The sequence below is a fragment of the Micromesistius poutassou genome (genome assembly GCF_964030765.1).
Source record: "Micromesistius poutassou genome assembly, chromosome: 8".
NCBI classification, from domain to species: Eukaryota; Metazoa; Chordata; class Actinopteri; order Gadiformes; family Gadidae; genus Micromesistius; species Micromesistius poutassou.
In genome coordinates, this window is record NC_140278.1 from 4,083,377 (window position 1) to 4,106,531 (window position 23,155).

At 46.9% G+C, this 23,155-nt stretch overlaps 1 protein-coding gene across 2 annotated transcripts in view; it reads left to right on the forward strand.

The window, feature by feature from the left end:
* The window catches only part of rbms3 (RNA binding motif, single stranded interacting protein), a gene marked incomplete at its 3' end in the record, with an annotated part of 122,804 nt that overhangs the window by 35,190 nt on the left and 64,459 nt on the right, over positions 1–23,155 (forward strand). For both annotated transcript variants that reach the window (XM_084471253.1, XM_084471254.1), the window contains exons 3-4: positions 11,312–11,370; positions 19,145–19,236. In XM_084471253.1, the coding sequence (XP_084327379.1) occupies positions 11,312–11,370; positions 19,145–19,236 (151 nt within the window). The remainder of the gene's footprint in view (positions 1–11,311; positions 11,371–19,144; positions 19,237–23,155) is intronic.

The window sequence follows — 23,155 nt, forward strand, 5'->3', positions numbered from 1 at the left end:
TGTTACATGTTCGCATGAAACCAGGTTTTTCATGGCGGACGCTGTGGAAGGAGTCCCCCAAGCGTCTTAACACCGTTCTGCGTGAGTCAGAGCTCTCCCTACTGCATGCTGGCTGTGGCGCCTCAGGTGTTTGGAGCGCCCCCAGTGGACGGACCTGGCAGTGCTTGGTGGCTCGGCCACCAAGCACTGCTGCGGTTTCCCAGTCGCCCCCGGGCACACAGCAGAGGGCCTGTGACAAACGAGGGCCAATAAAGGTGTCATTAGAGGTGCAGTCAGTGTGCCAAGCAGCCAGTAACATTTGGGAAAAGGTCAGTAGGGGAGAGTGATGGTTGCACTGGGGGGAGGGGGGGGGGCGGGGGTTATGGTGGGAAATGGTGCCAGAGATGGGTGTGTGTGGGTTTGTTTGTGCGCGTGCGTGCGTGCGTGTGTGTGTGTGTGTGTGTGTGTGTGTGTTTTTTGTGAAATGCGAACCCCAAACAAACAAAGTAATGTGGTTGCAGTAATGTGTTGGGCGTTGGACAACCATGACAGATGCATGGTACCAGACCATCAGATTCTTGTCAAGGTTAGGTTGCTTTCTGCGGACATGAGCCCACCAAAGCTGTCCCAGTGTTCTTCAACCATGTAATATCTGCGATGCTTACTAAGTTAACATGCCGCTGAACTGAAAAGTATAGAAGATACAGGATAGTCACTCCTTTCAGACTTATTGAAACACACACGCACACACACACACACACACACACACACACACACACACACACACGCACATTGATGCACACAAACACACACACGCACACGCACACACACACACACACACACACACACAGACACAGACCTAAACACACACACACACACACACACACCCTCAAGCACAATCTTGCACACACAGACAGACACACACACACACACACACACACACACACACACACACACAGTACTATCTCAATGTCCTTCTCATTCCTACTGTCACCAAGAGTCAACCATTCTGCTTTGCCCCTTCCCTTATCAATCCATCTACCAGCCTGCTCCCCCCCCCCCCCCCCCCAAACCTCCACCACCACAACTAACACACACACACACACACATACACACACACACACACACACACACACACACACACACACACACACACACACACACACACACACACATGCACATGCACACATACACACACTCCAGCACCCCACCCATGTCTTGGTCTCAGTGCCAGTTCCCAGAGTGTCAGTGAAAAGTGCTGTTGTCAGCTGACATTTCCAATCACTCCCTCGACCGCCCAAACTATGGACACACTTTTAATGTCTGGGGACGGCCTGGCACGCCTCTAGAATCCAAAGCAGAGAGCAAGGGCAATTTATCTTTCCCTCTCTTTTTCTCTCTGTCTCTCGCTCTCTGTGTCTCTCTCACTCTCTGTCTCTCTCCTTATCTCGCTGTCTTGATCTGTGTGTCTGTCTCTCTCTCTCTGTCACTCTCGCTCTCTCTCTCTCTCTTTTTCGCTCTCTCTCTCTCGATCTGTGTGTCTGTCTCTCTCTCTCTCTCCCTCCCTCTCTCCCCTTTCTCTCTGTCTCTGTCTCTCTCCCTCCTCTCTCCTCTCTCTCTTTGTCTCTGTCTTCCTCTGTCTCTCTCTCTCTTCCTCCCTCTCTCCTCTCTCTCTTTGTCTCTGTCTCCCTCTGTCTCTCTCTCTCTTCCTCCCTCTCTCCTCTCTTTCTTTGTCTCTGTCGCCCTCTGTCTCTCTCTCTCTCTCCCTCTCTCCTCTCTCTCTTTGTCTCTGTCTCCCTCTCCCTCTCTCTATCTCTCCCTCTCTCCTCTCTCTCTTTGTCTCTGTCTCCCTCTGTCTCTCTCTCTCTCTCTCTCTTTGTCCATCCCTCACATCTATTGTGTTGCGCACCCTGTTGCTTCATCTCTCTCTCTCTCTCTCTCTCTCTCTCTCTCTCTCTCTCTCTCTCTCTCTCTCTCTCTCTCTCTCTCTCTCTCTCTCTCTCGATCTGTCCCTCTATCAGTCTGTCTGTCTTTCATTTCTGTTCCCACTATTTCCCATCTATGGCTCCATATTGTTGGGGTCGTATGAGTTCGGAAGGCTTAATGTCCGGCCTAAGAGAGTCCTGAGATATTAATTAAATTAAATCGCTGCACAGGTTTATGATGTTGAGTTAATCTCGGAAGGCTCAGAGCAGACCGACCCAAATCATACTATAAAACACCACCGGACAGTGGATCTGGATTTTTTATTTTCTTACATGATCCGCCAAGTAAATCGACCTTGTTTGGTAAGGGTGTTGATCGTCCATCAAGTTAATGGCGTTATACATGGCATTTTAAGTACTGTATGTTTAAAGGAATTTATATTTAGCATATTCTAAATAAATTTACTTTTTTAATATTTTGTTTCAAATTATTTTGATAAATATTATTGGAAGTGCTTTTTTTTCCCTTCTGAAAAGATAGCTTTTCCTGTGAACTTTCAAACTGGCACTTTTTTTTATGAAGTTTCCAACAGGAGCCAAATGAAAATGTCTTATGAATAAATGATAGCATTAATACATGTAATTGGAAACCCTGGAAGGCAACGAGTGTGGCGAATAGAGGTTTAATGAACTTCTTTACGATGGTCTTTTAATTCCAGCCTCGTCGCGCGAATCAAACCAAACTGTAACTTCTCATGATTCTCCTCTTACTGTTTCCATCATTTTAATACCACGCTGAGTTTTTTTACACGCCATCTACCACACACGGACACGCCTCGTGCGAACACGTATGTTAATATCCTTGCATTAGGGTATCCATTCATAACACAGTGATACGTTTATGAAAGGAAAAAGAGAAAAGTACACCTCATATCTCCCCCATGCTAGTCCGTTATCTTTAACGCCACTAATACTGGAATCCGCTTAGCGACTAGCCGTAGCGTCTTTCTTTAGGAGCCAGCCCTTTTCAGTGTAGCCTTTAAAAAAACGCTGCAAAATGAGCGTCTGGCTACATTCACGGCACATTACATTCTCATCACAGTAAAAGGCTCCAGAATGTCACCCCCTTTTCTTTCATACTCCGTGGCTGAAAGATGCTAAAGGACACATTGGAATGCTAGCGCTTCATGAAGCCTCTGATGTAGATTCCTCTCTCTCTCGGGCTAACTGGTGGTCTGTGTGTGTGTGTGTGTGTGTGTGTCTGCGCGCACGTGTGTGTGTCTGTGTCTGTCTGTCTGTCTCTATGATTGTCTGTCTGTCTGACTGTCTGTCTTTCTGGGTGGGTGGGTGTGTGCGTGAGTGTGTATGTCTGTGTCTGTCTGTCTGTCTGTCGGTTGGTATCTAAACATTCCTTATTAATGTGAAATATTTTGTGAACTCACTGTTCTTTTGAAATACATTGGAGACTGAATGTGTTTCTGGCAGCGATCGCGAGTGTTTATTAGTATGAGACACATACTAATTAAAGTAAATACATTCCCCCGCATACGCGAATCCCAGACTACCTTGTTACCTCGTCTAATCTGACGATTTATTGACGATGGGCAGCTGTCCATGGTGAACTCTTGAAACAAATGCAACTCTTTGGGAACATGTGGTGTAAGATGTTTATCCTCTGCTGGAAGAATAAGCAAATAGGCCATAATTTTCAAAGCGTGAATTAATGAAGAAATAAAAAGACTTCCTCATTGAGGCCAAATGCTGTCAACCACACATTATAATAGCCAAGGCCCGTTCCCAAAGTTTAAGCCCTCCAACGAGGGTTAGGAAAATTGGCTCTGGTGCATAATTGTCTATTTAACTCCTAACCACTTGGCAGGTGAAATTCTCTGATCGGCTGTGTGTGGGATAATTGGGTCCCACAATATTTCAGTCAATCATCCCAGACACTCAATTGGTTCTTGTACTGTGATCGGCGCTAAATAAACGAGTCAAATGGGAACGGACGTACGCGAACCACGTTTGTGGAGGGTTAGCCGGAAAGCCGGGCCAGTGTGTACACAGAGAGAGGAGACATCCCATAATACCAGGCGTAGCCGACAGAGGGCCTTATTTCAAATCCTAACGAAGTTGGGTTCAAGTGTTCTTCAAATAAACCGGAAACGGGGCTCAATCACCCCCGAATAATTCCTTGTGCGACAGATTTCCCCAAAACACCAAGACCAGGGCAACGGACAGCTAACAGCAGGCACCATCACAGACCTCTGTCTCTGGCACCCAGACACAGCTGCCACCATCACCACCACCTGCTGGTAGCCAATAGGGCTTGTCCTTAGCAACGTCACATCGCAACGAGCGTTGTTTAATAATTCATCTTGAAATTATTTGTCTTTATGGTGGGAGACATTGTTGTGTTTTGAAACCGAACCGGTTTTGAAACCGTTTTGAAACCGTGTTTCTCATGAGACACTTGGCAAAACTGTTTTCATTAGCCTAGGTTGTGATATTGATTGATTTGTTTTATTTTGATTTAGGATTTTTTGAGAGGATTTTTTTCCTCTCAATATGGTGGGAACATCGGCAACCAAAATTCCCATGATGCATTCTGACGTACAAGCCCCATTTACTAATGTAGCGCGGAGCACATCTATGTGCTCCGTGCTCATGCATTGCCCTTACATCAAAAAAGGAGACATGTCCTAGCTTGCAGGGGGGCTATTGTCCAAAGACGTATCGATTCATTTCCTTGGAAGACAAAGCAGAACATTTAGCCATACACAGATGTGTTCTGAAGCAGCATTGGCTAAGTGCAGGACTAAATTAATTACAAACAAGACCAAAGGGAAATCAAACAGTCAAAATCGTGCTGGGTTGGTTTACAAAGCTACAACGGGTACCTTTGCTAGATGTTTGTTTGCTTGTTTACTTGTTCCCATTGTGTCAATGACGCCTCAATACGTTTCAAACCTGTTAACCAGTAAAACAATAGCAGAAAAAAGGTTTTCACTAAACAATCACTTTGGGCAGTTAGTTTGTTTGCGTAAATGTGAACCCCTCTGTCTCACTGGTTGATCAGGTTGATACGTTTATATGCACATACGTGTGCGTGTGTAATGACGGCGCAATTGAAAAGCAATATAAGAGGAGTGCCAAGCCTTACCATCTGCTTCTTTCTCTCTCTCTCTCACTCTCGCTCTCTCTCTTTCTCTCTCCTCCTCTCTCTCTCTCTCCTCCTCTCTCTCTCTCTCTCTCCCACTCTCTAGCTATCTCTCCCACTTGCATGTTTAATGTATTTTAAAAGATTTTCGGAGAGTCTCATGTGACACTGCCATTGGTTCAAGTGCAGGTCAATGATATTTCAACCTGCTCTGGGCAGCTGCTGGATCCATTGAAGACAAAAGTGGTAGTGAGAGAACAAGAAATAAATTAAAAGGAAAGAGAGACAGGAGAAAAACTGTGACGGCCGGCCCCTAGGATTCAGCTGGACTCAATCAGAATGAAACCCATTCTGTATTTTTGTAATTCTACCAATCCTCCCACACCACTCGGGGTCATTTTCCTCACAATGCTGGAATACAGAAGCTGGGTGGACAAAAATGCAATTTTGCCGTTGAATGACCTTCCCTGTGACCTTTGGGACTGTTGTCGCACTGTTGAGATTGGATTGAGCTTGTTTTCCACCTCCTCAGTAATCTCTTGCACGCCTCTCGCTTCCCTCTCTGTTTTATCCGCTGAACTCATGAAGTCCAGTTGCTTGGGTTCTCAAGCTTATTTATAGAACTTTAAACGCCACAGAATTAGTGCGAGTTAGCACACGAGAGCACACTTCAAAAGCCCAGGAAGACAACAACATATGTCACAAACACAGAACGTCAAGTTACTTTTAATCTTTATTTCAGCTGTACATACACTCAGGAGTCTACGTCCAAGTTGACATAACTTTCATATAGATCTAAGATATACATTATATATATACTAAGGCTGGGCAACGATTAAAAGTTTTTATTGCGATTAATCGCATAGTATTGGTGGAGTTAACGCGATTAATCACACTTTTATCGCTCTTTTTCTATTTTAAATCCACTCCAATTGAAGTTAAATGAGATTATCACATGGAATGACACCTTATCATTCATACCAAATGTACTTAATAAGCAAAAACTAGACCATGTGATCTTGAGGGAGTTTAATTGACTCACTAGGTTGAATATGGGTTGAACATGAAACTTATGGAACACCACAGATTTGGGAATTGTGAACAGGCAGTTATTTAGTACAATTGTAGTTGAATTCAAATAAGTAGTGCCACAGATTTGGGAATTGTTAACAGGGTTCTCGCAAGAGCACAATTTGAATTTGCTCAGCGAGTCACTCTGGGAACGAGCACTATACTCACTCCCGATTCCCCTGCCTCAGAACATTAACCAATCACACACAGTGTATCTGATATAGGCGGGCCAAAAGCGTTGCTGTTTTACGTTGCTGTTCTTCCGACCGGATACGGCAAGTCTTATCTATTGGTTAGCTCTGGTGGTCTGGATACGTCACCCCTTGTATTCTTCATTCTTCATTACTCGTTGCCAGACCCTACAGCTTTCTAGATGTGGGTCTGGATTTCCAGACGTGTAACGCATAATTAACGCTTTAACTTGCCCAGCCCTATATACTGTACATCATAACCATTTATATGTAGGGCAATAAGTAAGTATTTGTCAGAAGAAGAGAAACGATATATGTCAGTACAGTACAGATATTCATAGACACAGTGCCAAGCACTTACAATTGTTAGATTAACCCATTCCCTGTACAACAAAGATAGCTAGGATAGGATGCTAGACAATGCTAACTACTATTCTGCAAGGACGTACAACATACAAGTGTGTATATTAAGTGCAAGCTTGACATATAAACATCTTTCATGTAGAATCATTATAAACATAAGCAACTGATACATCCAAAATGAATCACCATGATGTTCAGAGGTTTTAAGTCAGGGAGGCTGCTGCACGATTTAATGCAGCTAAAGAACAGCCATATAGCTGAATAGTTTTGGCCAAGAATTTTTGATGGCTATCTGCTTGTGGTGGGTGGGCCTGCATGGCCCAACAGTGTTGTAGGGTATTAGGAGTCCTGGAATGCAGCCAGGACGGTGGACCATGCAGAACTTCAAAAACAAACAATTTGGAAGAATAATTGTGGAACGAATGGGGGGGGGGTTTGGGTACGGAGAGTTCCACTTTATTTATTTTTCTTTGTTCTTCTCGGCCAGAGATCCAGCCCAGCCTTGAGCACAAGCTGTAGATCATTGATAGACAACAGATCATCCACATTGACACCGGCCAAACACAGATTACGATAATACTCAAGTGTCTCTCGTTGGCGGTTTGAGGGACAAAATCGCCCTGATTTTGGAGATAACTCTCTTCCGGATGAAGCTAGGGTCTCATCACCACTGGTCTGCCATGGAAACATGGCTTCTGAATTTTTCCAGTCTCCGCGGCCGTTCAAGTCACCCGCCCTCACACATGCGTCACAACCGAGAGATTTCAACACCAGTGAATCATGAGTAGTAGTTTGAAGTTCTTGCTCAACGGCTCCGCCACTCATTTGCAGGCGCGGTGGTGATTCAACCAGGGTCGTTATTCCGTTGCCAGACGACCTAAAGACGTCAGAACGGGGCGGTATAACCCAGTTGGCCTCAGCAATGTAATCTCCATCTTATTTCCATTAGCCTCGAGAATGCTACGCTGCTCAACATTTAATGTTGTGTTGTGGCATTTCCTGAGCCCGGTAAGTCATTAGGGGTAGAGCTGGAGTCAGAGCAGCATCACCTGCATAACAATGAAACAACGTTCTGCATCTACAAATACCGATACCCACTGGAAACGGGGGCGGATGTTAACCCGAGCTGCATTTCTGCTGTCCTTCTCTTAACGATTTGTGGATCCTTAAAAGCGCTTATGCAACACACAGCCCCCGAGTGAACCCCCGTACGTTTGTGCAGCAGCGGCAGCGGGGACCTTCCAGAGCTGACAGTTCACTCGGTGAACAGTTGGAACAGTTAGCTAGAGTGTTGTGTTGCTCAAGGACACCTTGCTCCGTAGTGCCCGGGGAGCCCGGATCCAACAAACCGCTCCTCGGCTTCCAGGATATCTGCTGCGTCCCCTGAGGGACTCCCAGCCCGTATACAGCGGGAACCCTGATGTTTAGCCCAGAGGGAGCCCACGGATAACATCTGCAGGGGTGGATGAGGTTGCCTGTAAAGACGGTAAACTGTTGAATATGGAAGAGCTGGAAGATCGTAAAAAATATGTTTTTTTATACGATTCTGTGGCGGGAAATAGATCTCAACAATGCTATCATTGGTGTGCAAGTAGATTAGGACACACAACAAATGCATGCGCGCACACACACACACACACATGCATACACACTAAAGAAACTAACTAAACAAGCTTGAGGGAATTGTATCACACAGGGGTACAAGCTCTCCCTCTCTCTTTCGCCATTCTCTCTCTCTCTCTCTCTCTCTCTCTCTCTCTCTCTCTCTCTCTCTTTCTCTCTCTGTCTCCCTCTGTCTTTGTGTGTGTGTATGTTTGCCTGTGTGTGTGCAGGTTAGTGCGTGTGTGTTTGTTTTTGCATGCGTGTGTGTATGTGTGTAGGTTGGTGCGTGGGTGTGGGCGTGTGTGGGTTGTTGCGTGCCTAAGTGAGTATGTGCGTGTGTGTGTGTGTGCGTGTGTGGGATACATGTATGCGTGTGTGGGTGGGTGCATGCATGGATGTTTGTGCGTGTGTGGCTGCGTGCGTGGGTGTGTGCATTTATATGTGTGTGCGTGTGTGTATGGGTTGGTGTGTTTAATACATGTGTGCATGTGTGGGTTGGTGTGTGTGCGTGTGTGGGTTTGTGTGTGTGGGTTGGTGTGTGTGCGTGTGTGGGTTGGTGTGTGTGTGTGTGTGTGTGTGTGTGTGTGTGTGTGGGTTGGTGTGTGTGTGTGTGTGTGTGTGTGTGCATGTGTGGGTTGGTGTGTGCGTGTGTGGGTTGGTGTGTGTGTGTATGTGGGTTGGTGTGTGTGTGTGTGTGTGTGTGTGTGTGGGTTGGTGTGTGTGTGTGTGCTTGTGTGGGTTGGTGTGTGTGTGTGCGTGTGTGGGTTGGTGTGTGTGTGTGTGTGTGTGTGGGTTGGTGTGTGTGTGTGTGTGTGTGTGGGTTGGTGTGTGTGTGTGTGCGTGTGTGGGTTGGTGTGTGTGTGTGTGGGTTGGTGTGTGTGCTCGCTGTGCGTGCCTGCGTGGGTACGTGCCGTGCTCTGATGAAACATCTTGTTTTCCCTCTGCCAGGCCGCTCTGGGCTGCTGCCTGGGTCTGAGGATGAAGGCCTTGTTTACCACCCGGGCCCGAGTGGCCGCAAACAAGGTCATCGGGATTAACGATTCCATTTATTTTAGGGTATTTGTGTGTGTGTGTGCGCGTATGTGTGTGTGTGTGTGTGTGTTTTATTAAACTGTCAAAAATCCAAAGTCATTACTCTCAAATATCCGCTGAAATCCCGCGTGGACACTGTGTGGGGTTCAGCTCCGGGAGCACATGGTGTACTGCAGGGGCGGTGGGGGGGGGGGCTGTCACGTTAGGAGATCACAGCCTCTTTAAAACCGCTTTCTCACGTCTTCGTTTCAAAGTTCTCCCGCGTCTCGGGGCGAGCTTGATGTGAGCCTGTCAGATGAGTTCACGTCTCTCTTCGCCCTCTCCCCCCCCCTCCCTCCCCTCCCTCATCCTCCCCCCCCCCCCCCCCCCCCCCCCCGCCCCTACCCTCCCTCCCCTCCCCCATCGACGGAAACAGTTGGGTCGACAGACTAGCTCTCAAGCCGGTGACAGTTTAATGATCTCTTCTTTATTAAACACCCCTCCTCCCCGTTCTATCACTCCATCGCTCCCCGGCTGTTAAAAAAAGAAACCTCCCCTCCTCCCTCTGTCGCTCGCCGCCTTCGCCCGTCATCTCTTAATCTTTCCTCAACGCGCTTTCCTCGTTTCTCTTTCCACCTTCTCCTCTTCTGCCAGTGCTCCTCTCTGTGGTGGTGCGTTCACCCTCTCTCTCTCTCTCTCTCTCTCTCTCTCTCTCTCTCTCTCTTGCACGCTTTATTTCCCACCTACCTTCCTCTGGCTTTTTTTTTCTCCTCTTCTTCTTCTTCTTCTTCTTCTTCTTCTTCTTATCAGTCGGAGGAAGCAATTCATTTCCAGGCTGGCAGAGGCAAATCAATTAGTCAGTCAGTCGGTCGGTCAGCCAGCCAGTCAGCAAGGCAGCCAGTCAGCTAGTCCCTCAGCCAGTCGCTGGGTAGATCCCGCCAGTCAGCCAGCACGTCGCTCAGTCAGACGGTAAGTCTGTGAGTGTGCAGCAGTGTTAAAACATTAATTAAAAAAGGCCCATAAAAGAGTGGCAGGCAGCCATCCAAGTACATAGTTGTGCCCTCGTCAAACCAATCAGCATCCTGGGTTCCTTTCTTTCGTTCAGCCTGTAGCTCTCTTGGGTCTAGCACCACCTATCGCCCGCCTGAGATCTGCCTTCTGTCGCTCCTCGGTCCATCGTCGAGTCCGTCACAATATGTGGAATACAGGGTTCATGCAAACTGTCAACACAAAATGTCTACTCCGATGAACTGAATAACCACATTAGCGAAACTGGGTGTTGTCATTATATATGCCCGTCTGTATGTCTCTCTCTCTCTCTCTCTCTCTCTCTCTCTCTCTCTCTCTCTCTCTCTCTCTCTCGCTCTCTCTCTCTCTCTCTCTCTCTCTCTCCCTCTCTCTCTCTCACCAAGGGAAGGTACATGATAAGAAACTCTGTAACCTCTCAGTGGGTGGTTTGGAGAATCAACAACAAGACCAGAGCAAACGAGAAATAATATCGCACCAAATAGTGCGAGAGCGTCGTTAAGAACAGACAGTTTAAGGGGAGTGCTGTTTAATTCAAAGACGTCGCAATCGTTTGATTTATTATTATATTATTGATTTATATTTCTAATGATGAATTTGGTTTATACGTGTTATTGTTTATGGGGCACAGTGAGTGTGTGTTTTGAGGTCTGTTGGGTTGGGGGATTAGAAACAGTAAAGGCATGAGAAGAATTTGAATTATTAGGCATTTGTTGAATTTGAATTATTCTTCTCATTTGGAAGCCTGGGAGTACCCCCGGTACGTTGGTGCATCGTTCATAATGCATCAGTCATGAAATTGTTCGGTTTGATTTACTGCGTCAGCAAGCCGACACTTCTCTGACACGACGTGAGACTGCCAGGCATTAGATGTTTGTTAACAGGTGCATCTTGTTTCTACCGCGTTTCGCTCTCACACAATTACCTTGGTTAGATGTTTTTTCACCTCATATTTGTCTCTATTTCTTTTTTTTTTCTTTTTCCAGCTACGGGAAAATCGTGTCAACAAAGGCCATCTTGGATAAGAACACGAATCAGTGCAAAGGTGAGTGGCGCCTCCTTCACCCTCAGAGGCTGATAGCGGCGAGTAGCATTCGCCATTCAAGGGAAATATACAGCAGCATCAACAGAAGAAACATGGTGGAAACACATGGCCTCCAGAGCTCTTTCAGTCTTTAAATGCTAGTTATTTCGTGCTGTATTTCCAGGTACAACAGCTGGACAGCTGTAAAGGCAACAGGGCAGCCAGCTGTGTGTTGATCTGTTGCGGGGGAGCGGGAAACATGTTAACATGTGATTGGTGGGGAAGTTGAACTTGCCAGGGCGGACATGTTGTCTGCAGACACACACAATAATGCAATCAGTGCAAGGGAAGTTGAGTTTATTGAATTAGGATGGGAATAACAAATAAACGTAATAACAATGCTACACTTTTTTTTTTACCATACTTTGTTTGATGGCTGAATAATAACTCCAGCGCGTGGGAGTGAGTTAGCATCAAATCCGTATGTCATAACGTGCAGTGGCGCCAATTTCAGGTCAACATCGGGGGGTCATAAATATTTTGTTCAAATGTGTTCCACCAAAAAGTAGGCTATATCACTGCTCTAAAGTCCTGCTTTCAGAATTTGAGGTTCAGAACAGTAATTCATGAATTATTCACGTTTTATTTATCTGTAATTTATTTCTTTTTTTCCAAATTTTCCAAATGTTATTAATTATTATGCGGAGATGGGGTTTGGGGCTGGGTACGTGGGACTGTTTCTGGGGGATGAGTCTGAGGGAACAACAGGAGACAAGGGTAAGGAGAATGCAGAAGACAAAAGGTAGGTCAATTAAAAAGTTGCTGGATCAAACAACCTTTCTTACCTGACAGCTTAGTGACAGTTGAGTGGACCTTGAATGAATGACTGAATCTCTGCCCCTTATGGTGACATTTGTTTGCCTCTATAGTCTTTTACTGTAAGATGTCAACAAGATTCTACAAGACATTTTCACCTGGCTTTAGCCAGTGTTTAGATCTGTTGTGGTATTTATGCAAATTAGCACACAAGTAATTAGCTTATGCACCGTATGCCCATGTTAACAAACAATTTCCAAAAATGTGTAATACATTTTTTGTTTGTCTTGATGTAAGTAATCAACTCAGTAATTTTCATGGTGATATCTAAATGTTACATTTTTTAACCTATTTATGTGAGAAAAAGAGGCGTATGAATAGGCTATATTTGGGTGTTTTTCGAAACTTTCCCCTAATGGAATTCTTCTGGGCTTTTTTTCCTTACTCGGGACATATTGAGGGTACAAAATCAGTTGAGTTTGCTTCTGTTGCAATTTGTTTAGGTTGACCCCCATTTTGGCTTAAAATGACTAGACTACTAGCTTAATTACATTTCAGTCACTGACTAGTCACTACTCGTCACTGTAGAAATCATGGAATTAACTCGCCCGGCTCTCATAGTGTGCAAGAACTGACTTCACACTGCTTACTCGCATCGTCCAGCGGGTGAGGCAAAGCGGGGCGCAAATTGTTCCAACCTGCAGGCTTACAGAAAGAGTCAAACCATTGCCAGTCTTTTAGCTTACTCTCGGATTGCATTGATCAGCTCTTTGACTGTCTTTCATCGCATCTTGGCATATGTTAGCTTTTGAAACGGCATCTTGAAAGGCACGGTTCATGTTGTGGGCGTTGGCGTTACAATGCACGTACGTTGCCTCTTCTTGTATGTCCTTGACGCGCGATTATAAGCCGACCCGCTCCTTGACATATTCGACCTGTCAATCATTTGGCACTCCAACCATTGGTGTGTCAGGAATGTTGCAGGGATGCTTTAGAACGATTGGTGGGGAGATTGTGGGGAGGGAGGTGTCGGGGTGCTATCGCAGCGCAGCGCAGCGTTCTGTCGCTCAGCACAGCGTTCTATCGCGCTTGCTTTATTTAAAGGGACAGACAACGAAAAAGGTGCCGGTTCACTGCCGTTTCAATCGAGGGGTTTTTGCACCCCCGACCTTATCTTTGGGGTTGCAAGAAACCTTGTGCCCCCCCCCCCCCAGAGATGGCGCATAAAATAACGTGTCATTAGCCATTCATGATGTCATTAGCCATTCATGGTGTCATCCGGGGGTTCACCCTTCTCAGCGAGCCAGCGCAGAGAGAGTATCACGCCCTCGTAAAAAACCGCCGCCCTCATGCGCGCGTCGCCGTAGAGTCCTCTCCCGCAGACGATGGGCCGCCAATTGTCCTCTTTGATGTTTTGTCACTTGATGTTTTGTCACGCGCCGCGCCAGATGATTTCACAATTGCACAGCAATTACCCTTACACTGGAGGAGCGCATGCACGCCCCCGCTCCCCCGAGCATGACACCGCCACGGCCTTCATCGCTTAACCGGCCGCAACAATGGCGACCGTATGTTTCAAATAGAGCTCACAGCAGGGGTTGGTGGGGCGGGTGGGGGGGGCTGGGTAAATCAGCGGCTTATGCTCTATTTGACGGTCCGCCTGATTGTTTGAGCGCTCTGAACTGAGCCCTAATCACTGTGATTGTGCACTCGTGAAGAGGCACTGCGGCGTGCGTCGTGTCTCGCTGGCCGTGATTGGCGCGCGGCGTCTGCCCGAGCTCCACTCCACCGGAGCGCTCCACTCCAGCCCGCGTCTTCAGACACGCCAGCAGGGCTGACAGCAGCAGCGTCTGAGCGGCAGGAGTCGGTGCGCAATCAAGCCCGTCTGTAGTCTGTAGCGCCAACCGATGAGCACTAGACTGATAAAAGGGCTGTGCTGTTGGTGTGTTTTTTTCTGTTTTTTTAATATTAGGAGAAATCTGATCGACTGACTTTGTCTTTGAATGCGATGGAATGGCGGTTCTTTGAGTTGGAGTTAAAGTGACACGTCCGGAGTTGTTGAAATGACACTTTTTTAGCACTGTTTAATTGAATGTGATCCAACCCATCGGTGTATCTACTCTGGGTTTCACAGACGTTTAGGGTTTACTGCGGTCTTGAGTCCAGTGGTACTCATTGATCCTGCGTGCTGAGGTGAGAGAGGGACTACCATGTTTGTGCAGCTCACAGACACAAAAGACAGATTTGATTTACATACCGTAATTGCTCTGCTAAATATTGCAGTGCTGCGGTTTATGAAAGTATTCTCATTATTGTTTGTTTGGCCGGTGACATACACCCCATTTAAATGAACTCATTCACTGAAGTTGGTGAGTGTGTGGCGGGGGGGGGGGGGGGGGGGGGGGGTATATATGAGAATATGATTAAATGGTGTGTGGAGTGAGTGGGGGGGAAGGGTTAGTCACACGGTCACAGACAGTGTGCTAACAACGTCCACAGTGCTCTCAGTTTCATTATCACTTCAACTATTGATTTAGTCCAGGAGATCTCAATCTGGCCAACATAAATACAGAGAGCCCTTGGTTTCAGCGGGTGCCAGCTCATTGTGGAAACATGGAGGTTTCCGGTCTATTAGTCGTAGTTTTTGGCTTACGGAGCTTCCTAAACCAAGTGAAATGACTCAGAAGTGTCTAAGTGGCCGCCCATGATAAATGCTGGTGACATACTCTAAATGCTGAGGAATCGCCTGTTTGGGCCATTCTCGAAAAACTATCAACATGACAACATCCGCATAATGACGTAGGTCTAAGTACAGTCCTTTCCAAAGTCCTTATGAATGCTCATTCACAGCTTTCCTTGACCTCATGACGTTTTCCATTGAGGCCAAGGAAAAGGGGTGAGGAAAATTCTCAGGGATGCGTTTCTTTGAAAATCTGACCGGAGCCAGAGACTGACGTCCACTAAGCAGCGTGGGCGTGTCTTCGGGGAGGAGAGAGTAGGATGTAGAGAGGGAGAGGCAGAGAGAAGCCACTTTAGATTGTAATTCAATCTGATTTCCCAGAGACGTACGGATGTGCCACTTTACAATAAGGGGACAATAATGAACCATTAATTAACATTGGGTCAAGCATTAGTACACATTAACTAACAATGAACTAACCATTAATTAAGTTAACTAATGATATCATAATCCTTTACTGCTAATGGTGTTCTTGTTTACTAATGGTGTTCATGTTAACTAATTAACATGAATAATAGCTAACAAGGTTAGCTATTTATTATTAGTAGTAGTTGCGTTTTAAAGTCCACACAATTACCATACAAATTGATCTACAAGTCAGTGTACAAATCAGAGCATAAATTGAGAGAAGCTTGACTTGTGCACACCACATAAAAAATGCATTTAAATGTTTTATTCTTCAGTATTGAAGACTCAATTGCGTAATCAGGCCCTGTGCCGTCAGGTTAATATCAATCTGCGGGCCTTTATCCGACCAACAATGGGACAGTGAAATGAAAGAAGGGAGTTACATAATGTTGCTATTATTGTCCCGTCTTCCTTGGTTCTCTGGAAATATCTTTATCATGCCGCCCAGAGGGGCTAGCACTTTCATCTGCGCAGAACCTGAAGACAAACTAGAATGTTCTGCTCAAGATTCTGTGAAATGGGGGAACCGCATTGCGCTTCAAAGGCGGGTTAAACAATTATAAAAGGTTCTCTTGGGTTCGACACAGTCCACAGGAAGACCATCTATAATCCAGCAATTGGGAGGACTTGTTATAAATCATGGAATGTTCTAAAGTCCACAGACACATGCTACTCTGTAACATGCTTGTTGTCTACTGCGCAGTTCTATACAAGCTCAGAGTCGCTCTCCAAAAGCACTCAATAGAGAGTCGCCTGTATCCTCGACACATTTGGTGATTGGTCCCTGCTACGGTTACCATGATCACCAGGAGGAAGATTATTTTATCTTGTACATCTTATTCAAAACAGCCAAGTTGGGCAGTTTCCTAGTGCAGGCGAAAGACACGTTTGACGCATTGTCTCGCTATCGAATCCCGTGGTTCAACTGAAAGCGTTTTTTAGCTTTTCACCTCAGGACGGAGGAAATACAGGACAAGGTTAGCCGAGGGGATGGTTGACTGTTCGGGCCCCAGGGCAGGGCAGAGCTGACACACAGGGGAAGCAGCATTTCCTACACAGGTCGGGGACGCTCTGATCTTCGCGGGGCGTGGATGTGTGGAAAGCAGCGACTGCAGAAAGCCGAACTGTCTGCAAGCGAGGGGAGGGAAATCCCTTGACAACGTGATCGCTTGGGTAGATAGCATGTAGATATTTTTTTCCATGCAGCATACACTCGCTGCATGACAACAACCCAGTGGTGCATCTTGGAGATCATGTGAGTAGGGATTTACAGGCTTGCAGATGACAAGAAGACCACAATGCGACATCAAAGTCGCATTGTGTAAGAATGAGCCCCTCCCCCCCAAAACAAATCAATACCAGTGTTCCGTCCACACTTACTGGATGTGTGACGACAGCCAGCGGAGCGGAGCTGTCTGGGTGGCTTGAGTGGGAGGGATTCTGGGGGTGTTGATAATACAATTCTTGTCAACAATGAGCAGTACGGGCTGGCCAGCATTTTTTAATATATACTAATATATTTAATATATTAGTTACAGGGTGTGATTTTATCAATAACGTTATTATCGATCAATATTGACTCCAGATATGTCATTTGAATGATGGAGCGAGCTGAAATGCTACGCGTAACTTAAATGCTTTAAAGGGTGTACAAAAAACAACACAGTAACAAGCTCCGCTAAATGTACTCCCAGGATCAAAAGTGTACATTTTCCATGCCAGAAATCGTCTAGCGTTGCAGTAATTGATGTACACTATTGTTATTGTCTTTGCTTAAAGACAGACTCGTGCCTTGTTAGCCCATAGGGGCGGTAGTTACTATAGGTGGCCTGTGGCTATGATACCGTGGGGTCTTCAATCCAACGTGCTGCGACACTTGCCTGATTAGATGTGATTTAGGTGTGATTTGTGTTATAGGGTTTGCGTTCCATATCTCTCTGCAGTGTTATGCCGTTAGAAATGCCAGTTCCTCATCGGTATACATAAATGTGTGCACAGAGAACCAGGAAGAAGAGGACCGTGGCCGACTTAAAGCTAACATACAACGAGTGCCTCACCTTCACCCATTCATACACACGTTCATACACGCGTTCATACACACGTCCAAATGCACGTCGATACAGCTTAGGCGTGTCTCGCTCAGGGACGCCTGAAATCTTTGCTAGGAGGAGGAACTTGGGACCACCAACATCCTGGTTGCCAGGCGACCTGCTCTGCCTCCTGACTACTTTAATAACTCTTCATCACTGCCACGGGGGAGGGCAGCGGGGGGGGGGGGGGGGGGGGGGGGGGGGGGTAACGTGACAGTGGAGTCCAGCAGCACTCATCAACTCAGATGTGTTTGGTTTGCGTGACTTTCGTTTTGGCTAAACGGCGGGCTTCTCATTAGCGGTTTTTGTAAATAAATATGTGTGCACGTGCTGGGCAGATCTCTGCAGCCCCCGATGCCTTTGAACAATAAAACACCGATCTGCTTATTGAGGAGAACAGAGTGTGCATCCAAATGCTGCAAAAAAAAAAGGGAAAGAACAAAAAAAAAAAGAAAGTGAGCAAACAGATGTTCCTGGCAGCGAGGCGAGAGCGGGAGATGAAGAGGGATATGTGACAAAAGAGGGAGGCGACGAGAGCAGCAGCGGAGGGAGCGAGTCGGAAAGAAACGACACTGAAAATATTTACATTCCACGTTGTAATTAATGAGCCTCTTTAATTGTCGATTGGAATTTGAAACGCTCCCGTTGCCTTTTGTTCTTCGTGGTGTCCTGGCATGTGTCCATGTGCGCACACACGCACGCAGGCAGGCACGCACGCACGCACGCACGCACGCACACATGCACGCGCGCAATGCACACGCACACACACACACACACACACACAATGACGATCAACAACGTCTTAAAACGCTCAAATGAGATTGCACAGGAATAACACAAATAAAAACATCCACATCCTGATGTGTGAAATGTCCATTCATTTATGACACACATAAGTTCATTTTAAGGGAGCAGGGGGGAAAAATAAGCCTTTGAGGGTGGGCCTCAAGAAGGGCTTATGGACTATGAAATGGCAAAAAGCGATAGCTTTTGACATCTGTTCCGGTCTTCAAGGCAAAACACACATCACCCCAGACAGTGAGAGACCTTGGCGCTGTACTCCTGTGAAGAAAGGCCAAATTCCACGACGACGTGCCTGAATATCCCTGAAGTTCAAACAGCTCAGAGCCCCCCGGAAATAAGTGTTTTCGGGCAAAACTGCCCATTCAGCATTCAGCATTCTGCACCGGCTCCTTATTATTCCTTGTTCATTTATCCACACTTGGTGTGCACAAGTTGTGCATGGGTACTTACCCACAGGACCACCCTTTGTAAGGGCGTTATGGAATGCATGTCAATCCCATACAGACTGTGGTGGGAGAAATGGAAGGGAGTTGGAGGTCGCACGCATTTTAAGTGTCCCAGTGTTCAATAATGGTATGATGGTGGATTGTTATTCTGTTCGTCTGTCAGAGCAGTCTTGCTCTCCGGGCTGTTTTCTCACCTTATTCCTTATTGTCTCCCGTGTGCCTGTGTGTGTGTGTCTCTGTGTATTGTGTCTGTCTGTCCGTATCTGTGTGTCTCTGTATCTATGTGTGTGTGTGTGTGTGTGTATGTGTGTCTGTCTATGTTTAAGCGTGTGTGTTTGTGTCTCTTTGTGTGTCTCTGTGTGTCTCTGTATTTGTGTGTGTGTGCATGTGTGTGTGTGTGTGTGTGTGTGTGTGTGTGTGTGTGTGTGTGTGTGTGTGCGCATGTGTGTGTGTGTGTGTGTGTGTGTGTGTGTGTGTGCGTGTGTGTCTAGGCTACGGCTTCGTGGACTTTGACAGCCCTGCGGCGGCCCAGAAGGCCGTAGCTTCCCTGAAAGCCAGTGGGGTGCAGGCGCAGATGGCCAAGGTAGGAGACCTGAGAGGGACCCGCCCGTCACCACCCCGCCCACTGCCGTCACCCCTGCCCTACCCTCTCCTCACCCCTACTCACCCCTCCTCACCCCCTGTCTCTCTACAACGCACCCGCACAACCCTTTTCCTGCGCCGAACTTGTGTGTGTTCATGACATTTTTGTTTGTGTGTGCGTGCGTGCGCACGTGTGTGTGTGCATGTGTGTGTGTGTGTGTGACTGTCTGTATTTAGGAAAGTGCACAAAAAGCAAACATTCTCACTTAAGACGAGCCAATTGCCATGATTGCGTATGTGTGTGTGTGTGTGCGTGCGTGTGTGTCTTTGCGTGTGTGCTCACGTGTCTGTCCGTCTCCGTACCCCTTTCCGTTCTGCCCATGTGTTTCCATGTCGGTGCAGGACGCCCACGTGTGTGTGCGTGCCTGCGGCGGGGAGAGACAGAGCTCCGGGGGCCCCGTTCTGTTTACGTCGGTACATTTGTATGCGTCTCACTGCGGCTCGACGCTCCCACACCTCGTCAAGGACGTTACTCACACCCGCAATCAGACTCACAAGGCCCTCTGCTGCTACAAGTGGCCGGACGGCGGCGGAGGGGCGTGTGTGTGTGCATTGGTCGATACGGGACAATGCCTGATGAGCACTGGGGAAGAATGAAATGTACAATATTGTGCGTGTGTTTTTGTGTCGGGGGGGGGGGTGGGTTTGTGTGGAAGAGAGAGAGACTGTGTGTGTGTGTGTGTGTGTGTGTGTGTGTGTGTGTGTGTAGGAGAGTCAGTGTGTGTGTGTGTGTGTGCGTGTGTGTGAACTCATGGCGGATACAGTCTGGCTCCCTTTCAGAATCATTAAAACCACATCGCCACTGAGCTCCCCCGTTTAGAAATGAAAGAGAATTGCAATTAAAAGTGGCCGGTCTTCAGGCTGTGAGAGCATCCCATTGAATTACACATTACCAGCCTTGTCAGTCACCTCTCTGCTGGCTTTAAACCTCTTTTCATGACGTCTCTCTCTCTCGCGCGCTCACTCTCTGGCTCTCTCTCTCTGTACCTCTCTCTTGCTCTCCCTCTCCGGCTCTCTCTCACACGGTCTAGTCCTCTCTCTCTCTCTCTATCCCTATCTCTTGCTCTCTCACTGTGTCTCTTGCACTCTCTCTCTCTCTCTCTTGGGCTCTCTCTCTCTCTTTCTTGCTCGCTCTCCCCCTCGCTCCCTGTCCCCCTCTCGCTCTCTCCCCCTTGCTCTCTCTCCCCCTCCCCCTCGCTCCCTCATTTTTCGCTCTCCTCTCACTCATCTGTCTCACTTCTCTTGCTCGCCCTCGTACTCTCTGGGGTGGCGTGTACATTTGAATGAGCACTGTTGTTATGTTAGCTGTTGTTAAACTACAGTGTGTAGATGAGTGTGTGTGTGTGTGTGCGGGGGGGGCGGGGGGGGGGGGGGGGGGGCGGGGGGGAGTCCTGGGGATTCGCTCGGTGGGTTGAAAGATTGAACTCTGAGTGGAGGAGAGAGCCCCCTGATGTCTCATGCTTGTAGTTCACGCCACGGCTTCAGCTAGTCACAATGACGCCTGATGCCAAAGGAGATGGTAGCATAGCGCACGCTCAGGCTATCCACTTCACTTTTAACATTGCCGGGAAACTTAATTAGTCCTTGATTTTGTCGAGATGTGCAGTGCACCCTATGGGCAAACAGAGCACACGTTAATCTAGGTGTTAATCGAGCTCTTGAATCTTAACGTACTGTTTTAGTTTACTTCTTTTTTTTTTTTTTACTTTAACCAATTTGATCTCTTGTTTTTACTTGAAAATGCTGGTTTGTGCGGCAGGGGACATGTCAGTAGAGAGCCCGATGGTTTACCAATGTGGGGAGGAAATAACAGTTGTTGGTGAATAACAACGATCAGCTCAACACATCTTGGGGCCTTGGATATGCTGTGTGCAGCTATCTGGCTGATCTGTTAAAGAATATCCATACACACACCTACGCACACAGTTGTGCGTAATAGTATAAAAAAATACTGTGAAATACATCCTACTCATAATTTGACTTGTTATGATGAGCTATTTCTGCCGTGTGAGCAGTATATCTACCGTATGTAACTGAGCCTGATTCATGCTACCCTCTTTATATAAACTGGAGGACATCTATTTCAATATCTCTGCACATTTCTAGCTCTGTAAAGGACCATACCCCAAGACACAGTTTGCTCAGGGTTCAATGTGGGCAGAAGTAGCATAACAAACGTACACTTTGTTTACCTATACTATACGATACTCAGGTTCCTCTCCCGGATGGATGGAGCTCGCGTTCCCTGTGACTGAGTTTATCCCACATCAATATTTCACCCGCTGCATTTCGTTTCATTGGTGTTTTATTTACCCTTTTTTTTTCGTATTTGACAGCGCTTATCAAGATGAAGTTGCTCACCGAGCCGGGAAAATTTGCCTGTCGTTGTGTTTGAGGATGCGGCACATCCTTGTCTATCAAGTGCCAAATCCACACGCTAACTGGCGTCTTCTCTGGAGGATGAGTTCTTGTTTTGCTTTAAAACTAAAAGAGACAAGGAGAAAACATACAAATGCCAGGCTATGCTTTATTCTTACCAATGTCTTCAATGTGGCATTACAAGCACCGGAGGTGATTCTAGGCTTTCATTTAGTTGTGTTTATTTTATTTATCCAATCCTGGACAACAAGCTGTTCCCCATTTCCTGTGTGTGTGCGGATCTTATCTGTTCACCCAGTGTGTGTGTTACCTGTTTACCCAAGTGTGTGTCTGTGTGTTTAATCAGTTTGCCCGTGTGAGTGTAGATATATTCAAATACGCGTGTGTGATAGATTTCAGAATTTGAATAGGCCTTGGAAGATATGAGCAGTTCAAGGTCACATTTCAGACCGGGGTCAAAGTGGATGTTAAGGTGAACTATAAGTCAGAGTGAGTACGCACGCACAACACAGACACAACTCCATGTTGGTGCACACACACAACTGTGCTGTCGCTGTTTGACAGTTTCTCTCCATCTCCTCCTCACACATTTTTTTTGTCACAGTTTTTTCGTTCACTATCTCCTTATCTCTTGGCTCTCCATCTCCACAGTCAATTTCTCCATTCCTCTCTCTCCTTCCCTTTCCTGCTCATCGTTTATGCCTAGAGAGGTGGTTCACATGGCTAGGAAATGTGTTGCATTCGCCCAAAAAGAGAGTGAGAGAGAGAGAAGACAGACAGACATACAGACAGACAGACAGACAGACAGAGAGGGAGACCTACATAGAGTGAGGCAGACCGGGAGAGAGTGAGTGGGAAAAGGTGCAGTTTGCAGTGGATCAAGATTTTCAGAACAATAAAAGGCAGTCTCTCACACACACAGACACATACACAAACACACACACACACACACACACACATACACACACACACACACACACACACACACACACACACAGACACGCGCATTGTATACAGAGCTCTTGGCTTGGATGTCATTTATCAGTCCTGATTGAGCCCTATGTTCTGACCAGCTGTGTGCCTCTAATCCCAAATCTCCTTTATGCCTCCATTCTCTCTCTCTCTCGCACTCTCTCGCACTCTCTCTCTCTCTCTCTCTCTCTCTCTCTCTCTCTCTCTCTCTCTCTCTCTCTCTCTCTCTCTCTCTCTCTCGCTCTCTCTCATACGTCTCCCGCTGTCTCTCTCTCTCTTTATCTTTGTTCCTGTCATACTGTCTTGACAGGCTGACATGTTCTGTGTGTGCTTATGGCTCGTCAGCTGCCTGCCACCTTTGTTCCCTGCACTGTGTGTGTGCGTGTGTGTGTGCGTGAGTGAATGTGTGTGTGTGTGTGTGTGTGTGTGTGTGTGTGTGTGTGTGTGTATACAGCAGCAGTGCATGCTGGGACACAACACTAATGGTTGAAGACAAAAGGGTCTATATC